This window comes from Zingiber officinale, chromosome 11B, assembly GCF_018446385.1.
Source record: "Zingiber officinale cultivar Zhangliang chromosome 11B, Zo_v1.1, whole genome shotgun sequence".
Taxonomy (NCBI): Eukaryota; Viridiplantae; Streptophyta; class Magnoliopsida; order Zingiberales; family Zingiberaceae; genus Zingiber; species Zingiber officinale.
In genome coordinates this window covers 13245364-13265409 of record NC_056007.1, presented here as the reverse complement: position 1 = coordinate 13265409, position 20046 = coordinate 13245364, and the positions used below count along the sequence as shown (strand labels likewise).

Genomic DNA, 20046 nt, shown 5'->3' with positions numbered 1-20046 from the left:
CATCCCCTCCCAAACAGTACTAAGTGAATCAAGCCGTTGAAATTATTGTTCAAATTTGGATTAGTTTCCTTACTCTTAATTTAAATTTGTTTAATTGTTTAAAACTTTTACATTTTAAACTTATTTGATTGATTTTATAATTCAAATTTTTATTTATTTATTTAGCACGTGGATAAGAGTTTTATTTATGAACTTAGTTCACAAATATTATTTGAGAACGTTATTCAAGAACGTTGTTAACAAACATTAGTCGAGAACGTTCTTCACGAATATTATTGATGAAATTCACAAACATTAATAAGCTCAACACGTATATGTTCAAACTTATTAATTTAATTTAATGAATTTTTCAAATTTATTTATTCAATTAATCTTGTATATATTGAATAATTAGCTTTACCAAGTTGAACACTAAATTTATTTTTATAGCCCTAATGTTGGTTCTGTTTTGTGATCGATTCTTCTCATATATAATTCAGTATTGTTTGTCATTGATGCTGTTGTTTGTTGTCGTCCCTGAATCTAGTCTTTCATAAACGTAGTTGGTGAAGAACACACAGTATATATCAGGAATATTGTAGTTCTCCCACAATGATTTAGAAACACGTTGATCACTATAAACAAATCATTGTTTGATTTTGAACAATTCTTCTTATTTTCCCTTTTCACCGAAACAATTGACATGAAAAATAAAAAGAGCGACTTTGATCAGGAAACTTATGATCAATGCTAAGAAGCAGCTGGAGAATTAGTAATGTCAGCAATCATCTTTAGGGAAATGCAAGGTTGGTCCACTGGAACCTGCATAAAGAACAGGAATACACTCCAATTTTAGTTGAATTAATTTCAGAGAGAATTTTAAAATGTTTTGGTTAGCAAATTATTCAAAGTAGTCAAGCCATGGGCGATCGCAATGAGATAAACAAGTGGTTTCTTCTCCTTGAATTGAACTTAGCATTAAGTTCCAAGGAAAAGTCAGATGCTTTTTCTTGGCATCTGAGAGAGAAATCATATATCTAGTAAATAGAAAGATTTTTTTTTTTTAAAAAAAAATGCTTTTAGCCATTTTACCTGTAAAACTACCAACAAAGAAAGAGTACTTACAAAATGTCCTGCTCCAAGAATCCAGTAGAAGTGCAAATTCTTATAAGATTTCAGGAAGCCCTTGGTGGCTTCTGCTTCCTCACTAGAAGAACAATATAAAGGCGTTCGATCTATGTTGTTGAAACTCTTTAAACCATCCCATCTGCAAGTAAAAAGGTAGGAAATTTCTCACCAGAGAAATATTTCCATGTTGAAAATAAAGAGAATAATAGACTGAAATTCAAAAGTTGTTTTATGCTTCTCACTTCAGCTTTTGTACCCATGCTTCAGTGCCCTTGGTTGCACAAATTAGATCAACCTATGCCCAGAAACAGAGCATATTACAATTTTCATATAAAAAAATGATAAATACTATGGCACAACTATAGTCTCTGTTTTTCACAATGTATTTTGTTTATCAAAGGAAAGATTATAAATTTTGAATGATGTTTCACAAATTTACATTGTGTTATGATGAAGAGGGACAATGATGACTACATGTGAATTTTGAGGGCTCAATCTAACATCATATCAAAGATTGAGGAGCAAATTATAATCTGAAACTTGCTTAAACATGGCAGGCACTTTCCAAGAACCACAGAATAAACTAAAGCATCTAAGCCATTTATTATTATTATTATTTATTCACTTAAGATCACCTCAATACACTTTGACATGTGAAGAGAATCTGGATTCACTTTTAATAGGCTAGGTTCAGAATACAGGACAGGTCAGGTTTTGTCTTCAATATGAGGTGCCAATCGGCTATTGCTCATGTTCATACCCTAAAACTATCAACTAGTTTCCATGAACAAAGTTTAGTTTGTGGTCCACTTGCATTATTATTCACCAGTACTGCTGGTCAACAACTTTGCCACCTTTCTCCTCATTACAGAGTCAATCTGACAACACATGCAATGGTAGGATAAGAGATCATTTAGTGTCCTTTTTTGTTTCAACGTACTTAGAGTTTCCAACCTAATTGGTTTCATAACTCATTGATCAAACTTAAAGAGACCACTAAATGTTATTTTAGCAAGTAGTATTTATGTAGTATTCTTGACTTCTTTTGCATTATTAGTTGTATTTATGTTGAGAAATCTACTGAGCAAAGAAGAAAACCAATTCAGCCTGTTGAAGGTAAAAAATAAATAGATCTCACTCCCACTTTTTACTTTTCTGTCTCTTACAAATCTTTTGGAAGCTATTTTGTCTTAAATAAGTGGTTTTGTACTTGGCAGTTGGCATGCCTGAAGCATCTTATTCTTATTTATGTCCTCTTCTTTATTCGAATAAAGAGCCAATTTATAGTGTTCTTTGGACCCCTACTCATTATTATTAGTTGAAGGTTTTTCTGGATATGAGAATCTCAAGGAGACTTTCTAAAAATATGGGAAATCTATAATGAGTGGCGGAAATGATTTTTGAATCCTTCATATATGGTGAGATATGAATTCATACCTGCCCATTATAAACAGTGACATTGACTCCCAGGGAAAGGAGCTCATCAACCTGTAAAAGAACAGATCATTCAAACGGAACATGATCAGAACATGAACTTTCTCTGTAGCTAATTTTATTGCTCAGTTAGTGGTTTACCTCAATAATTCTTGGCTTCATGAAGTCATTAGAAAGATAACTAAAGACGAGACCAGACTGTTCTCCCCAGCTACATTTAAGACAACAAACAGTTTATTACACCAATCTTTTCCAAGCTGGATGCTATGGACTAATTGTTTCTGAGTCAATTGAAGAGCATGTAAAATATACCTCACATTTCTGGGAATTATCTTGAGCTTGTTCCTGATTGGGCCGTTCATGAGGGTTGATATGTCACCATCTGAAGACGAAGCCTTGGAGCTCAGGTATGTTGTATACGTCTTCATTACCAACTTCCTTGCTGCTTCTTTAGTTGAAGCCAGTGAAACAGGATCGCTTGCAGAGTCCAATAAGAAATTGTAAAAGTCCTGCAAACGTTCAGAATCAAGTCGAGTCATAAAAAAAAAATCTTTAACAACTGTTCCTTTTGTTACTTACGACATCATTGCTCTTAGAAATGATATAGCCTTCAAGACTACTCCATGCATCTGTTGCATCACTGTATTTCCCATTTGCAATCAGCTGCTTAATTTTTTCAGCCATGCTGAAATCAACAACACGATCATCCATAGTTAATAGTTTGGTAGAATTAAGTTTAATATTCTGCAATTGAGAACAGCAAACATCACTTGTTCGATTCATCTGCAGATTTTTCATCGAGCCTTGAGACGTCCTTCAAGAGAGGCCCCCAAGAGAACTGCGGTGCAACAATTTGCATGAACAGTCTGTCTAATACAGTGGAAATCATGATGGCTTACCACATAATCTTCTGGTGAAATCCAGCTATCTCCCAAAGCTACACCTGTCAATAAGCACAAATTGAACTTGTTTCTTTGGCTAGGAGGACAAGGAATCAAGGGATGGAGGAAGGGGGAAGAAAAGGTACCTCCAAACTTAAGCTTCAGTTCCCCTGCTTTGATGGCTTTGAAAATGGCTAAACCAACAGTGACAGCAAACTTGCGTCCATAAGACTCTGCCACAACGAAGAGCGGGCTCTTCTGCCATGTCGCATTGCCGTTGTAGAGCTTCTTGAGAAGCGTCGTCAAGTCCGTGGCGGCCTCCAAGTCGGTCTTCACAAAAAGGCTCTCGTCCTGCACGTAGCTGAACCCTGTGCCCACCGGGTTGTCCTGACAAATCCAATTTGTTTTCCCCCTTTCTCATCAAGACGATCAAGATCGATCGAACGTTGATTAAAGAAAACTGCAGGAATAGCAGTCGAGTGAATCACCACAAAAAGGAGGTCAGCTTTTTGCAGCCATGTCGATTTCCGAGGCTTGAGATTGGCGTCCAGCGGCCCGACTTCTTCGAAGTTCCCGATGGCCACGCCGGAGGCGCCCTGGAGAGGGAAAACAGAACTTGAGATCAGAGTCGGAGATCTCGAAGTCGATCTTCCGAAGAGGAGGAGCGTGAACTTACAGGTCCGCCCTGGAGCCAGAGCACGGTCGGCCATGGCGTCGGGCCGGCGTCCGTCCTCTGTGGACTCCGGTAGAGCCACCAAAACAAGTGCGCCTCTGCATCAAAACAATAACAAAAACAAAAACAAAAATAGCGATTGAGGCGTGAACCCGATAGAAAACCGGCGAAGGGAGATCGATTACTTGGCCGGACTTGGACGTATCCCCACTGCTCGGATCCGTCGGCGGTGCCGTATGCGGCGACGACGACCGTGAAGTGGACGGCGGCGCAGAGGAGGACGAAAAGGAGGAGGAATTTAGCCATGGAGGAGGAGGAGGAGGAGGAGGAGGAGACAAAAATGGAGAGGGAGGGTCATTCGATGTGGGAAGGCAAAAAGCGAGTATTTATTGGAAGTAGGCAACAAGTCGTGAAAGAGAGAATTCCTCGAAAAGGCCGTCTTTATTCATGTCCTTAATTATAAAAGTTATTATTACGGTGATATTCTATCACTTCATCCGAACTCGCTGACAGCTCTTCCGCAAACAAATCATACACGTGTCAAAAGGACTCGATGCGAAGATAGAAGATAGAACGGTAATTACGTTCATGTATCAAATTGTTGTTCGAGAACGAGAATTAGATGAATATATAAGATGTGATTTATATTATTATATTTGTTAAGGGTGATAATGGATCAAGTTTGAATTTTATATTTTATATTTTTATATCTATCGAATATAAGATCTCTAATGGATATATATATACCCATTAAATAATTAAATATCTTATAGTTATAATTTATTTTGCTCATCTATTTCTCTTGATAATATTTATGATTTTAAATATCAATTTAATATACTGTATTGAGAACAGTAAACTTTTTTAATCATAGAATGCTTTTTAATTTTTTTTAAAAGTTTTTGATAGTTTATTATATTGTAGCAATTAATTAAAGTTTCTATTCATGATCACATAACTTTAACAAATCTATTACTACACTAAATTAATGGATTAAAAATTTTGATTTGTATTTAAAAAATTATTACTTTTAATATACATATTAATGATATTTGATATAAATTTTTTTTATCAATCAATCAATTTTAGAAATATTATGGAACCTATCAAATATTTTAAAAAAAATTGGAAGGTATTATAGGCGTGAGAAGAAAATTGAGAATATTGGATATTTTTTTTATGAATTTGAGCATTTTAGGCAGATGTGTTTTCTCTAGCAAACACATTTGTAAATGAAATAATGAAATTTCCATTTATCTCGAATGAAAATATACATATAGTTGGAAAGGAATAAGAAAGTAAAAGTATAAAGGGGTAGAATGAATAAATAAATAAAATATTAAAGATGCATTTATAGATAAATTTTTTAAAAAATTTAAAAATTAGTCATTGAATATTGACTTATATATATATATATATATATATATATATATATATATATATATATATATATATATATATATATATATATATATATATATATATATATATATATATATATATATATATATTAATTTTATTTATTTAAAAAAAATACAAAAATAAATTATAAAATGATTTTAATTTTTTTAAAAAAGAGTAGAACCGTTCCTAAAGTTTGTAAAAGGAGCTCCCCGACTGAGGGAGAGCTCTTTTTATTTGACTCAAGGAGCTCCGTTATAGCTCTTAAGCCAGGATTCATGTAAAAACATACCTCTACCCATCTTTCATAGACAGTAATGTTCTTGAGGGTTAATGAATTTTCTTATAGTACGTCCCTATGTTACATGAAAAAAGATAAATTACTAGGTCCGTTTATAATTAATCATCAAATTAATTAGAAGAATTTTTTTTTTTCGAGAACATACATTCATTAAAATTTAATCTCTTGCTCTATTATATTAACTCTGTCAAATCTCTCATTCTATTGTATCAAATTTATCATCTTCTAACTAAAAAATAAATATCACAAATATATATAAAAAATTATAACATAATGAAAGTTAATTAATTAAAACTATCGATAAAGTGTAGGAAGAAAAATATTTTTTTTTTAATTCACGTATTCGACTGTACATTAATGTAGAGTTTTGAAGATATTTTATTAATTATAATTTATATGTAAAATTTTTAAAACATAATGATGTTATAGTAATAATTATAAATAATATATTAGTAAAACTTATTTAAAATATAAGGATACTATTAATATAACTCTATTTATAGTAGTTTATTATTTTATATAAAAATATTTAAAGGATAACTTTCCCTTATCTCATAGTGGAGAGAGGATGTTCCTTTTATATATATTAATAGAGATAGATAATTTTCACTTGTAAAATAGATGGACACTAGGGATGATTATGGATATTCGATTATTAGGGTAAGAAATTATCTGATCCTAATAGATCAGATGATATAATATTAAGACCTACATCCGATCTTATATCCGACGGTTATTATGTATCAAATATCCGACCCTATATTCAATGAAATATAAAATATAAATATAAAATAACAACAAAATATTTTAAAATGATAATAGACATTATTCATTATACGTTGTAACAGCTAATCGTCAGTAGCTGTTACAACGTATAGCAGCTTATCGGCAGTAACTACTATAACGTGTAGCAACTACTGTCGATAAGTTGCTACAAGTAAGGGTGATCGCGGATCGAGTTGGTTCGATTATTGGGATAAAAAATTATCCGATCCTATTAGATCAGATAATGCAATATCAAGACCCTATATTCAACCCTATATCCAGCGGATTTTTTTTTCAATTCAATTCGGATCAATATAAATGGGTTGATCGATTTGACGAATTAACTGCTCACCCCTAATGAAAACTATTTATCCTTATTAATACATGTAAAAAGAGGATCCTTAGACTTGGACCATAAAAATGATCCAAAGATCCCGCCTCCATAGTGGAGCCGCCCTGTCCATGGACTATATTACACTAGAAATGCACTAGTGGAGCAATTAGACAATTATTTCAAGACCGGGCATTAAAAATATATATATATTAGGTATCATATTACAAGAGAGGTTTTGTTTATATAGATATCGAATTGATTTAGATGGGAATTTTAATGTAGGAAGAAATGGCATTATATGGTGCCATGATTTGGTTTCTTTCTCTTTTTAAGAAAATGTGGAAACAAATTTTCCTTTCTTATGGAAACACGTCTGTTAAATTTGCTTATGTGTTGTGATGAGTCATATTTCGAATATTTGTAGCTTTCCTTACTTTTGATCTTTAAAAACTTCTTGAATAAACAACAAAGATTTAGAATAATATGTAGAATTCATCAATTTGTGCAAACACTAACATATTACTCACAATTTGTACGATTGAGAAATCTTAAAATCATAATTGACGGAAGAGTGCATTTAGAATTATAAAATTCTAAAAAGGTACATCAAACTTTTAGATTTTTCAAAAGATGAACTTATTTTCTATTTTACCCCTCCTGCCAACAACACATTCGAAGTGCTAGTTTTTGAAATCTAGAGCCACTCACTCTCCTTTAACTTCTTCGAAAATAGGATGGTGTTTATTTTCAAAATACAATACCACCCGCAATGGTACTGGTTTTAAGGTTTATGTAGCACCCTAGTGATGTTATTATTTTAAATTCAACATTCAAGTGGTGACGGTGGATTTTATAATGCAGCACCATAATGATTGATGAGAGAGATAAAATGAAAAACAATGGCGTTTGGTTAAATGATGAGAATGACTATGGGTATAGATTTGATAATAAGATGGAATGAGAATAGGAATGGAAATAAAACCCATCTAATTATATATGGATTTTGTTGATTCTCAAAAATCTAGAAATCATTTCCAAATTATCATTCCCAAACCAACAAACCAAATACTATCTTTTACTATCATTTCATTCCCTCATTCCCAAACTCATCAACCAAACACCCCCAAGTGTATCTTAAATACGCCTCTTGATCAATTGCGGATCTGTTCAATGGGTTAGGTGTGCGTAAGAAAAAGTCTTTCCATCAAACTAAAAAATAGACATCTATGTAACGCATTTACAATCAATATAAACCGAGAAAGTAAGAGTTGGTTATCTTTCCTCAATCTTCACATGAGAACGTTGAAGATCCATTTATAGGGATCATTATTTCTCCGACTCTTACTATATGTGATATCCATGTGACCATAAGGTACAAAACTCACGCAATTGATCATCCAAATGCTAAAAGTGTTTCATTCCATGTGATATCCATGATATTGATAATTCTCGAGTTATTAAAATGAGAGTATATATATTTAAATGATAAAAAATGATGAATAAATTTTATAATTACACAAGTTAAACTAATTATGCTATTTAAAATACAATATTTATTTAAGACATGGTAGAATCTTCACCTTCTTTATTAGAATAATCTAAACAAAGAACAAAAGATAAAAATAATTGATATCACACTTTGCACAAAAATTTATTCATATTCCTTAAGCTGTTTTTTATGAACACTGAAAAACCTAAATTTAAACTCCATGAACACTTTGCATTTGTTCTCTAGTTCACAATTTCAAACTATATTCCAAGGAATCTAGACTACTTGTTTGCTTATCTTCAACTTCCTTGGCCCCTTTAACCTAGTTTGCTCAGTCGAATTGCCTAACTTGATTTGTCTGAATTGTCTTATTCATTAGATTATTCACACCATCCAACCTACTAAACTTGTTTAATTCGCTGAAGTGAACTATCTTATGATTTTTCAAATTCTTTAATCAACTTGGATTATCTAATCCAGTCAATCTTTCTAATATGTCTCACTCATATCGTCATGTTTACTTAATCGCTCGACTCGCCTCGCCTAACTCACTTGCCATTTCCAAGTTAACTCAATTAGCTCGAGCTCACCTGACCGGCCTTCCATGCCAAGCTTGTACGTTGTAACTAGGTCTCTAGAATTGTTTGAGTTTCTGATTTTCTTAAGAAACTACGTTCTAAAATAATTTAGGAATAAATATTGTTTTTGTTTATGAAAGGAAAGATCAGACATTATAACAAGTATATGTATATCAAACGAAAAATATAAAGATTAAAAAAGACTTAATTATTAATAATAAATAAAATAAAATAAAATATATTTAAATATAAATAATGATATAATATATAATATAATCCAATGCTTCAATCATATAAGAGAAGTTTTATTATTGGTGTGATTGTCAATTTATGAAAGGAATAGATAATAAGAAAACGACAGGATAACAACTTTATGAGAGTTGATATGCTAAATTATTTTCGGGCAATGAAATAGAGCAATTGTAGTATTTTCAGGAAAAAAAAGTATCCATTATGACAACAACATCTAGTGTTGGCCCACAGATATAGAAAAAGATAAATATAAGTACATAGACGGAAGACGCCTAATGAGATAAACCATGCAGATCATCAATTCCTAGGAATCGACGACCCTTGGTTATTATACCTATGACTGCAAATGAACCAAGCGTTCATGAACAAACTTAGTCTTCGACTTGGTAAAAGTTTATTTATGTTCGTTCAATATACACAAGATTAATTAAACAAACAGACGTGAACAACTCGTTATATAAATAAACTTGAACATATATAAATTCAGTTAATTAATGTTCATGAATAACGTTTGTGAAGAATATTTATGAATCTTATTCATTAATAAAATTCTTTTCAATATGTTAAATAAATAATAAAATAAAATAAATAAATAAATTTTAATTCTCAAGTCAATAACCAATCAAACAAGTAAAATTTTCAAGCAATCAAATAATTTTGACTTGAGAGTTTGATAGCATCTAAACGAACCAAGCTCGAGCCAAGCTCAAACAAACTCAAGCTCATAAAAAATAAATCAAGCCAAGTTTGAACAATCATTTCTAGAGCTTGGTTCGTTTTAAGCTCGGCTTGACTCGATTACCTTATCAAATAAATTTGAACACCCCAAAGCTCAGCTCAATTTATTTACAACCCTAATTATACTAAAAATATCATGCATCCACTATCTCTGTTACGCTCTTCAACCTTAATTATACTAAAAATGTCATACATCCACTATTACGTTACGTCATGGAGCAATTGTAGTATCTCCAGAAGAACTCATAAAAGATTAAACTATCTATTTCCTATTAAAGTGTCGATATATGAATTTTTAATAAATAAATAAACAAGCTAAAACACAGCTGAACAACACAGAACAACAAAACGAAAGTAACACCAGGGGGAAAAAATCTTTTTAAAAAAAACCCCAGCGAACTATGAACATATATATAAACATTAAAAATTGTAGAACATTTACCAAACACAAAATTCTGGAAGCAGAGGCTTTCTCCACTTCATCACAGGGGAGCTCTTACACTAGTTAATCGAGTAGGCCCTGACCACCTCTAAATGGGTGCGCGGCACAAGGGGCAGTTAGCTCCAGTTTTGACTAAGTCACGAGCACACTTTGAGCATGTGCACATATGGCCGGTCACATCTGTTCAGTGCGAGGAAAAATAAATGTGAGCATAATGAGGTTTAAACTGTCTATAGAATAACGGATTCAAACCTGTAAAGAAGAGACTCGATATGGTTATGCAACAGACACAGCAAGCCCCTTGTCTAACTTGACTCCAATATAATTGAATCCATCCACGGATGCTTCCTCACTGGAGCCTGCATCGTGCCACAGCCTGACGTTAGATTTTTAAGAGACGAAATGAGTGGGACCTTAGCTTCAGGTGTTAGCATAAGCAAGATGCAGATATGCCCTGGGTTATTATCAAAATAAAACAAATGAAAATTCTTGCAAACTTGCATTAGCTAGCTTTAAATACCAAAGAATGTAGCTGAAGGTAATCCACTTGGATTAAGCTCAATCGTAGACATAAAGCAAGAAAAAGCCCTTAAAAAGCTCTAAATCAAATTGGTTTTCATTTCAGAAAACATGTTTCACGCCAAAGGAACAACAAATAAAATAAAAGAGGATGACTACTTAAATAAGTCAAGGACTTCGGCTTCAAACATCAACAGAAGAGAACAAATTAGGAGGGCTACATCTAGTCCTTGTAAAGCATGAGTTTATGCAAAGTAAGAGTTGATCATTTCATTCAATAGATAATATGCATAAGAGACATAATAATATATTGCTAACCACAGACACTAAAAGATTTTCAATCCATCATGGAAACAAAACACCATACAGTGGAATTAGAGCTGCAAATATGCAATAAAGAGGTTTGGGATAATGCTTGGTGCAAAATGCTTTAAACTTTGATATCAATATCTTCACAGGGGCTTCAAGAGAACAAGTGTTTGCAGTAATTCAATGACAAAACTTAGAATAAATAAAACTGACCTCCAGAAGACCGATTCAACGCTGCAGAGACTTCCTGTCTAACTGCACGTTGCAACTCCACTTGCATTTCCATGCAAGCTTCCACCATTCTTTGCATATTATTCATTCCCTGTTGCATCCTAGCCATTTCTGCCTTTAAGTCATTGAGAGCATCCCATTCCTGCACAAATTACCATTATGTTTAGCTTGGATGCTAAAACACGTGATATATAACAATATTTCTAATACCCTTAACGTCACACTTAAAATGACATCAGTGATGCCCATCCAGGAAAATGGCAAAACACTGTATTTACCAAAAATCCAAGACAAAAAGTCGCATGACCACTAAAAATTTAAAAATAATGGAAATCATGAGATAAGGATACAATTGAAATGGAAGGTATAATGATGAAACCAACAAATTTCAGAGTACAAACCACAAAAAAGAGAGCAGATAACAATAAATAATATTTGGAAATCAAGTACAGTTACAAAACACTAGTTTCATGGTTGTTTATATTGACTATACTTATTGTGTAACTATAGAAGAAAGGTTGCACACAATTTCTGAGCAATGCATGTTTTGCCTCACCCAATTGTTTAGATGCATCCCAGAGTGCCACAGTGGTGATCTTGGAGGCAAAAATAGTGGTGGAAACACATTAGACCTCCTAGTAGCTTGATTTGGACCATCCCTTCTCTCATCCCCATCTTCTACCGGTGTAAGTGTAAGCAGTGGTCTGCCCATATCCCAGTTGAATGGAGTTGTGCCTTGTCGTTGAACATAGGATAGGATTGTATTAATTGATCTAAACTTTCATGAAATCCGCTGTGAAGAAGGTTAGAAACACTCCTCCTGCAACAAAGTAATTCAGCACAACACTAACGGAAGTACAGTAGCCAGTGATGGTTAAATACAAGGAGCTAAAAGAATATGCCGTACCTACTAAGGAGTTCATCCTCATGCCATTCTTCATGAACTTCAAGTAGAGGACTATCTTCTTCAAAATCATGCCCAGCGGTTTCCAGTGGCCAATCCTGTTCCATGTTTTCCTGCCAGTTTGCATTGAAATCCTCATTAATTTCCCCAGTTGATTCAGGTCAATCAGCTATAGTAACAACAATATTTGGTTCCCAGCCTAATCTATCTTGTCCTGTATCTTCTTGTTGCTCAGCAACATCAGCAGGAGTTTCATGAATATCATGAGTATCATGACGATGACTACTCTCCAACTCAAGTATCTCCTCTCTCTCTACAGTTCGGTTAATGTTAACATCCTCACTAGGTTGAGCCTCTACCTCAGTGTTGATGCTAAATAAATATGTTACACTACTGGCTTGAAAATTGAAATTGATCCATCACAAAAATTCGATCAACTGAAGAATCAGGCTGGCTTGTTGCTTCATCATGAATGGCATTCTCTAATTGAAAGTAAATACCCTCTCTGTTCACATGAGACATTATATCTCAATACCAAAAACAATGATATTATGAGAAAGAACATGACATTCCACATCATGTATGCCTCAACAAAGTATTAATCTACAAAAGGACCTCATGTAACAATGTAGAATATAAAATTAACGGAGCATATGTGAATATGAAATGCATGTAGCAAGATGTATAGGGAATCACCAGTATAATGAGAAAGAAGCTTCATAACCTAATGATCTCAAGTAATACTAAGGAGAGATACACAAGTTATACAGAGTTCATGGCTATGCAATAATTTAGTGAATTGAATGAGGAAAGACAAAATAAAACAACCTTGATCTGCTCATATTTACTCTCATTGGAGGTGACTGAATATACAACAAGAAGTCATTTCCTAAATATTTTGAACAGCTACATGGATATTATGGCAGAATAGTGATAGCTACTGGTATTTCAAACAACTCTATGTAAAGCTAGCTACTAGTGATGAGCAGGTGAAAACTTGTTCAAAAGACAAACATTTTCATAAGTTCATTCCATTCATTTAATCTAACAGGGGAAGAATCTACTCTAAATTAAATGTTATGCATAATTTAATCCAAATAGAAAGAAAAAAACATTTTACTCTCTTGATCATTATTGCCATTATACATTCAATCATACATCAAAATTAGAATGAAAAAGGATAAAGGAGAAAGGACATCAACAAAGTGACTAATAAGAACAACTACAAAGCTTGACAATTGACTGAATTGACCATTGTCGACTATGCAACATTAATCAAGACCAATGTCAAAGATTTCAATCAGGTATTCAAGGTGCCATTTGATTCGATAGGGAGAGACTATCTTTACCAGGTTGATAGAAGTCAATCTAAGCTTACTATTTGTACAAGGTTGACAAAAATCAGCTTTAGGTTCTATCACATGAAACACAAGCACTTCCAACCCAATTGTTGACAGATTAATAAGTACCTCACTGTTGCCAACTAACTTGCTACTCTAGGAAAGATGTGTTTATCCGTGTTGACCTAGGACAGATTGGCGGGAGTACTGAGGCGAGTGTAATCATCTTTTGCCACCATAGGAAAGATGTGTTTAACTTAGAACCTTATCAACTGAAGTGGTAGTTATTAGCCACACTCACTATTCATTTAATATGCAGAGAGGTGTTGACATCCTGAGCATGGATACTCCATTATTCAGAGGTGACAAAACAGCATATAATTAGAACAAAACACCCTACTCAAGTTGCAAAGTCGAATACAACCAAAGGTTCTAATTTTCATTGGCACAATGATTAGAATTAAAAGACAAACTTATGAGGATAGATAAAATAAACTACAACCATAAGAACTACACATTATAAAGTAAAAGCATCAGAAATTGGTCACTGTAATATGGTCAAGTATGAATTGACTAATAGATAGCATTACCTTAGACCAGAGACACGATGATGTTGCCTTAACTGGCCTAATTCTCTTTCTGCAATTGAAGGCAACCTCTCTTGATCATCATGTGTCATTGCACCATTTCTTAAAAATCGTCCCCTCAATAATGCCTGTGAAATAAGAGATGTTTAGATTAGATGGCCACATGAATAACCTCATGAATTATTCATGTAGACGCGCATTCTCGAAGTAAAAGTAATTTATATCAGAGAATCAAAGAACACAATAGGAAATGCTGAGAGGATATTGCTACATAGAATACTCAAGGTAAAGTAGGTTTAGGGGCATAAAAATATCAGACTCAAAAGGCCAATGTGGTAATTCATATTAAAGAAACCAAACTACGGCTATGAATTAAATCAATGTCATAGGCAGTGAATAGCTAGCTAGGCCACAATTAACGAAAATAATCTTTAATTGATTTCAATCAATTAAGATTTAATATATTTGAGATCGACATATGAATCAAATAGAAAAAAATAATATTTTCAAATCTATTATATTACTATGTTTATAATTATTACGATTGTATGTCTTATTTAATCTTTCCATTATTATTTTGGATAACTTGTATAAATAAGTCACTTTAGTAATAAGATGATCAAAATAATTTTATGTTATTTCTTTCTTCTATCTATTATTTTCTATTTTTTTCTCTCTCTACCGTTCTCCTATTCTTCATTTTCTTAATTAATTTCTCTTAATTATCCCTCTTCCCTTTATGTTATTTCTGTGTTTTTGATTAATTCTCATCTTTCTTTTATCTCTCTTTACTTTTCTTTTATTTTATTATTCCCTGCTTTTGTTAAAAAAAAATCTCTTTCATGTTTCTTTTTCTAATTCTCTGTTTCCTTTTCTAATTCTCTGCTTTTAGTTTCTTTTTATTTTCCTTCCCTTGTTCTTCCAGCAGTATTCCATCTTTCCTATTTTTTTTTTCCTGCGATCACCACCGTCGACGGCTGCTTTCGGCCACAACAAGGAGTGACTCACACAGGAAATTTGTTGTTTCTCCACCGCTGCTAGCTTTGCCGACGCCAGTCGTCGACAATAACCACATTAATACGGGAAAGCAACCTGTCTTCTTCCTGCCACCGCTAATTTCGACACCGATACTTTTTTCTGTTGATTTCGGTACCGATATCCTTTGCTCCTGACAACCCGGGGTTCCATCTCCGCTACTTTTCATCCTTTTCGTCGGAGTTAATTATTTATTTTTCGATGTTAGATACTCAACGATATCAAGATTTAGATCGATGTCAAATTTGTTACATCGCTAGTCATACTGGTATTCATTGCTCTAGAAGATTTGATTGGTCTTATAGTCGGAGAATATGTTAAATTTGTCTCAGAGTTGGACATATTGGTATTCAATGTCCTAAACGATTTGACTCAAATTTTGCTGGTGGTCTTGTAGCATTGGGACAACCAACTATATCAAAAGGAGAGCATGTATCTTCAAATCGACCACCACCTTCTTGGCATTCTACAGTTCGATCATCTCATTCATCGACTCTTGAGAACCCAGGATGACATCCGGATTCTAAAGCAACTCATCATGTTACACCGGAATATAATATTCTCATAGAAACTTTACCTTATGATGGACCTGACATGGTACAAATAGGAAATGGCTCAGGTTTGCAAATTACTCACATTGGAAACATATCTTTTCACTCATGCGGTCGTACTTTTCGCATGCGCAATACTCTTCATGTTCCTTCTATTACTAAAAAATTACTTTTCGTCCATCAGTTTGTTCTTGATAATAATGTGTTATTTGAATTTCATCCTCATCATTGTCTTGTGGAGGATCCCACAACAGGAAATATTCTACTTCGAGGAAATATTAAAGACGGTCTTTATCATCTTCAGACCACCTATACTAATGCGTTCGTTGGAGAACACACTGATAAATTCTCTTGGTACGCATGTCTTGATCATCCGTCTCTACGTGTTGTTCAGAATATCATTAAGCAGTATGATTACCAATTTTTTTAGCCTCCTCTTCTCATTTATGTGAAACTTGCATGAAAGCAAAATCTCATAAATTACCTTTTGTGTCTTCTTCTCGCACTTCTAGTTTTTCTTTAGAAATTATTCACTCTGATGTGTGGGGTCCTGCTCCGATTCTATCTAATCAAGGTTTTCTTTATTGTGTTTTTTTATTGATAATTTCAGCAAGTTTACTTGAATTTTTCCTATGAAAAGAAAGTCTGATCTCTTTGATATTTTTTGTCGCTTTCAAAAATAAGTTGAGCACTATTTTAATCGTAAAATCCTCTCCCTTCATTCTAATGGGGTGGAGAGTATCAAGCGTTTCATCGTCATCTTACTTCCTTTGGCATCATCCATCGAGTCTCTTGTCCCCACACTCCTGAACAAAATGGATCTGACAAGAGAAAATATCGTCATGTGGTTGAAACTGCCTTAGCTCTTCTTAATCATGCCTCAGTTCCACTTAAATTTTGGAATGATATCGTCCAAACTGCAGTCTACCTTATCAATCATTTATCCACTCCACTACTTCAAAATAAGTGTCTCTTGGAAAGACTTTATAATTGTCTTCCAGATTACTCCTTCTTTCGTATATTTGGTTGCGCATGTTATCCTTAGCTACGACTTTACTCTAAGCACAAGTTAAACCCTCACACTTTATAATGTGTTTTCCTTGGTTATAGTAATTTGCATTATGGGTACCGTTGCCTCCATATTTTGACCGATCGGATATATATTTCTCGACATATTACTTTTGATGAATCTCTATTTCTGTTTGTAGTTGCTACCTTAGACCCTCCTTCAGATAATCAAGGAAACTATCTAATATCACCAAGAAATATACTAGACGCTCCACATATTGATTCATCAGGATATATTGAAAGTACAAGGGGGGATGATATCTTGGGTCCTACTCCATCTCCACAAGTTCCTATAGACTCGGCGGCTTGTGGTGATCCACTCTCTAGTTCTGATTCTCATCCGTCCAATCACTCATCTCCGAGTAGCTCTGATGATGATATTCCTCGACGGATGCTTCCTCTAAGCGATATTTATGCACAATGTCAACCAATTTCCACTCGTTATCCTCTTCCACGTGCTCTTATTGCTTCTTCAAATTTTGTTGAACCTTCTAATTTTACACAGGCAGTCAAAGATCCAAATTGACGTGCTGTGATGGCTATAGAATTTGATACTCTTCTTCGTAATGCAACATGGAGCTTAGTCCCTCGTACCCCATTTATGAATATTGTGGGCTCTAAATGAGTTTACCAAATTAAGTATCGTGCAGATGGTTCTATTGAACGTTACAAAGCTCGCCTTGTTGCTAAAGACTTTAATCAACAACCAGGTATTGACTTCAATGATACTTTTAGTCCAGTCTTAAAATTACAACTATCAGATTGCTACTATCTATAGTTGTAAGCTCCAATTGACCAATACACCAATTAGATGTTTCAAATGCTTTCCTTCATGGACACCTTGAAGAAACTGTTTATATGATCTTCTTGGATTCATCCACCGGCAACTTTCAACACATGTGTGTCAACTTCAGAAGTCTATATATGGTCTTCGACAAGCAACTCGTGCATGGTTTCATCGTCTATCTACCTGGCTTCATATTCAGGAATTTTTTAGCTCAAAAACAGACTCTTCCCTATTTTACAAATGTAATGTGGAATTTTTAATATTTATTCTGGTTTATGTGGATGATATATTAATAACTGGTACTGATCAAAATAATATTACTACTTTACTACATTTTATCTGTCAAGAGTTTCCTATTCGGGATCTTGGCAATGCTCGTTTTTTCTTGGCATAGAATTTCTCTCACATTCTGAAGGTTCTCTTCTCTCTCAGAGCAAATATATTACTGGACTCCTGCAACGAGCTAAAATGGATGGTGCACGTCCTATCTCCTCACCAATAATCGAGGGTGGTTTCATTGCACCTTCATCCTCCTCTTCAATGTCCGACCCCAGATCTATCATAGCATTGTTGGTGTCCTACAATATGTCATAATTACATGACCTGATATTGTTTTCACTGTGAATCGTGTCTGTCAATTTATGCATGCTCCTACTGAACATCATTGGGAAGGTATTAAGAGAATTCTTTGATATCCCAATGGAACTATTCTACACGGTCTTCATTTATATCGTCAGTCTTCATGAGAGTTGATTGCCTACAGTGATGCAGATTGGGCTGGATCTCCCGAAGATAAACGTTCTACTAGTGGATATGCTATATTTCTTGGGCGAAATCTTATTTCCTGGCTTTCAAAGAAGTAACCTATAGTCTCTCGCTCAAGTGCTGAAGTTGGATATAAAGCTATCGCTAACGCAACGTCAGAAATTATTTGGCTACAATCTCTTCTTTCGGAATTACACTTTTTCTAAACTTCTACGCTTAAAATCTGGTGTGATAATATTGGAGCAACTTATCTTGTGGCAAATCCTATTTTTCATGCTCATACCAAGCATGTAGAGATTGATTTTCATTTTGTTCGCGAGTGTCTAGTGACTCGACAACTTTCGATTTCTTACATCTTTACGGAATATCAAATTGCTGATATATTTACCAAGTCATTATCTAGACAACGTTTTACAAAGTTAGCACTCAAACTCAACGTCCAGGCACTCCCGTTGAGTTTGTCGAGGGTAATGATAATAATGAAAATAATCTCTAATTGATTTCAATCAATTAAGATTTATTATATTTGACATCACAATCAAGATTGACATGAATCAAATAGGAAAAATAATATTTCCAAGTTTATTATATTACTATGTTTATAATTATTACGATTGTATTCCTTATTTAATTTTTCCATTATTATTTGGACAACTTGTATAAATAAACCTATTGACTTTAGTAATAAAATGATCAAAATAACTTTATGTTATTTCTTTTCTTTATCTATTGTTTTCTACAACAATAACTTCCATGCAGTAAACTTTCATATTAATATATGGATATTCCTACTTCCAAGTTTGGTTTCCTCTTCATTAGTTAAACAGTTTGATTGTTCAGCACACCCTCAACTTGCCTCTGAATTCAAGAACAATTTGAGGTTCAATGCAGATTTACAGTATCTATGCAAACAAAAAGTTAAGTAGTGCTTCATTAATCACAAAAATGAAGTAGAAGACAAGAACTTTGTCCCTTCAAAAGAATGATACATAAAACCTTTTTTATACAAAGGAAAAAACAACTTGACAAGAAATAAAATAGCCCAAACTATAAGTTTGACAAACAAAGGGGAATTAAGAACTAAACAAAAATCTAGCATAAAGAAACTAAACATAATGCTTACTTATCCTATAACCTAAAATCACTATTCTGATTTTGAATTAAAGATCTTAGTTTTTCAATGCATATATCAAACAAACAACATGCTAATAACATGCAATTTACTTTTATGATTTACAGAACTTTGGCACTTTAATCATTCTTTTATAACAGAATAAAAGTCAACCATTTCTGTAAAGTCATATGATTTGGTTGTTTCTTTTATTGAAGTAGTTACCCTTCAGAATGGTTCCTGCTGACAGTCAGCTCCTTACTGCCCAAGTGATGCTATGTAATTTGTACAAATATATAACATGATCAAATTACTTGAATGTGATTGCGGTGGGGGATGTCTCCTCGGATGGGTCTAGTGGCTAGCGCATGAGATATTATCATCATGAGGTCTGAGGTTCGAATCTCGGCAAAGCTGAGGTAAATGCCTCTCTTATGTACTAGT

At 33.7% G+C, this 20046-nt stretch overlaps 2 protein-coding genes across 3 annotated transcripts in view; both read right to left on the bottom strand.

The window, feature by feature from the left end:
* Positions 1–541: 541 nt before the first annotated feature.
* Positions 542–4490, bottom strand: LOC122034941 (serine carboxypeptidase-like 51). 2 transcript variants are annotated; one of them, XM_042594300.1, is made up of 13 exons: positions 4281–4490; positions 4099–4193; positions 3911–4018; positions 3569–3809; positions 3444–3484; positions 3312–3379; positions 3121–3226; positions 2854–3050; positions 2683–2752; positions 2545–2595; positions 1350–1402; positions 1105–1246; positions 542–801 (listed from the first exon to the last, which is right to left on the bottom strand). In XM_042594300.1, the coding sequence occupies exons 1-13, from the start codon at positions 4399–4401 to the stop codon at positions 730–732; spliced, it is 1365 nt and encodes a 454-aa protein (XP_042450234.1). In that variant the 5' UTR covers positions 4402–4490; the 3' UTR covers positions 542–729. The 2 variants fall into 2 exon arrangements, with proteins under 2 accessions (XP_042450234.1, XP_042450233.1); XM_042594299.1 differs by having other exon boundaries at positions 3441–3484; positions 4281–4487.
* A 6769-nt stretch (positions 4491–11259) lies between these two features.
* The window catches only part of LOC122033790, a 28041-nt gene continuing 19254 nt past the window's right edge, over positions 11260–20046 (bottom strand). The window contains exons 4-11 of the mRNA XM_042592949.1: positions 18173–18304; positions 14289–14413; positions 12538–12730; positions 12362–12471; positions 12137–12274; positions 11665–11722; positions 11437–11596; positions 11260–11375 (exon numbers count right to left, since the gene is read on the bottom strand). Coding sequence (XP_042448883.1) covers positions 11260–11375; positions 11437–11596; positions 11665–11722; positions 12137–12274; positions 12362–12471; positions 12538–12730; positions 14289–14413; positions 18173–18304 — 1032 coding nt within the window. The remainder of the gene's footprint in view (positions 11376–11436; positions 11597–11664; positions 11723–12136; positions 12275–12361; positions 12472–12537; positions 12731–14288; positions 14414–18172; positions 18305–20046) is intronic.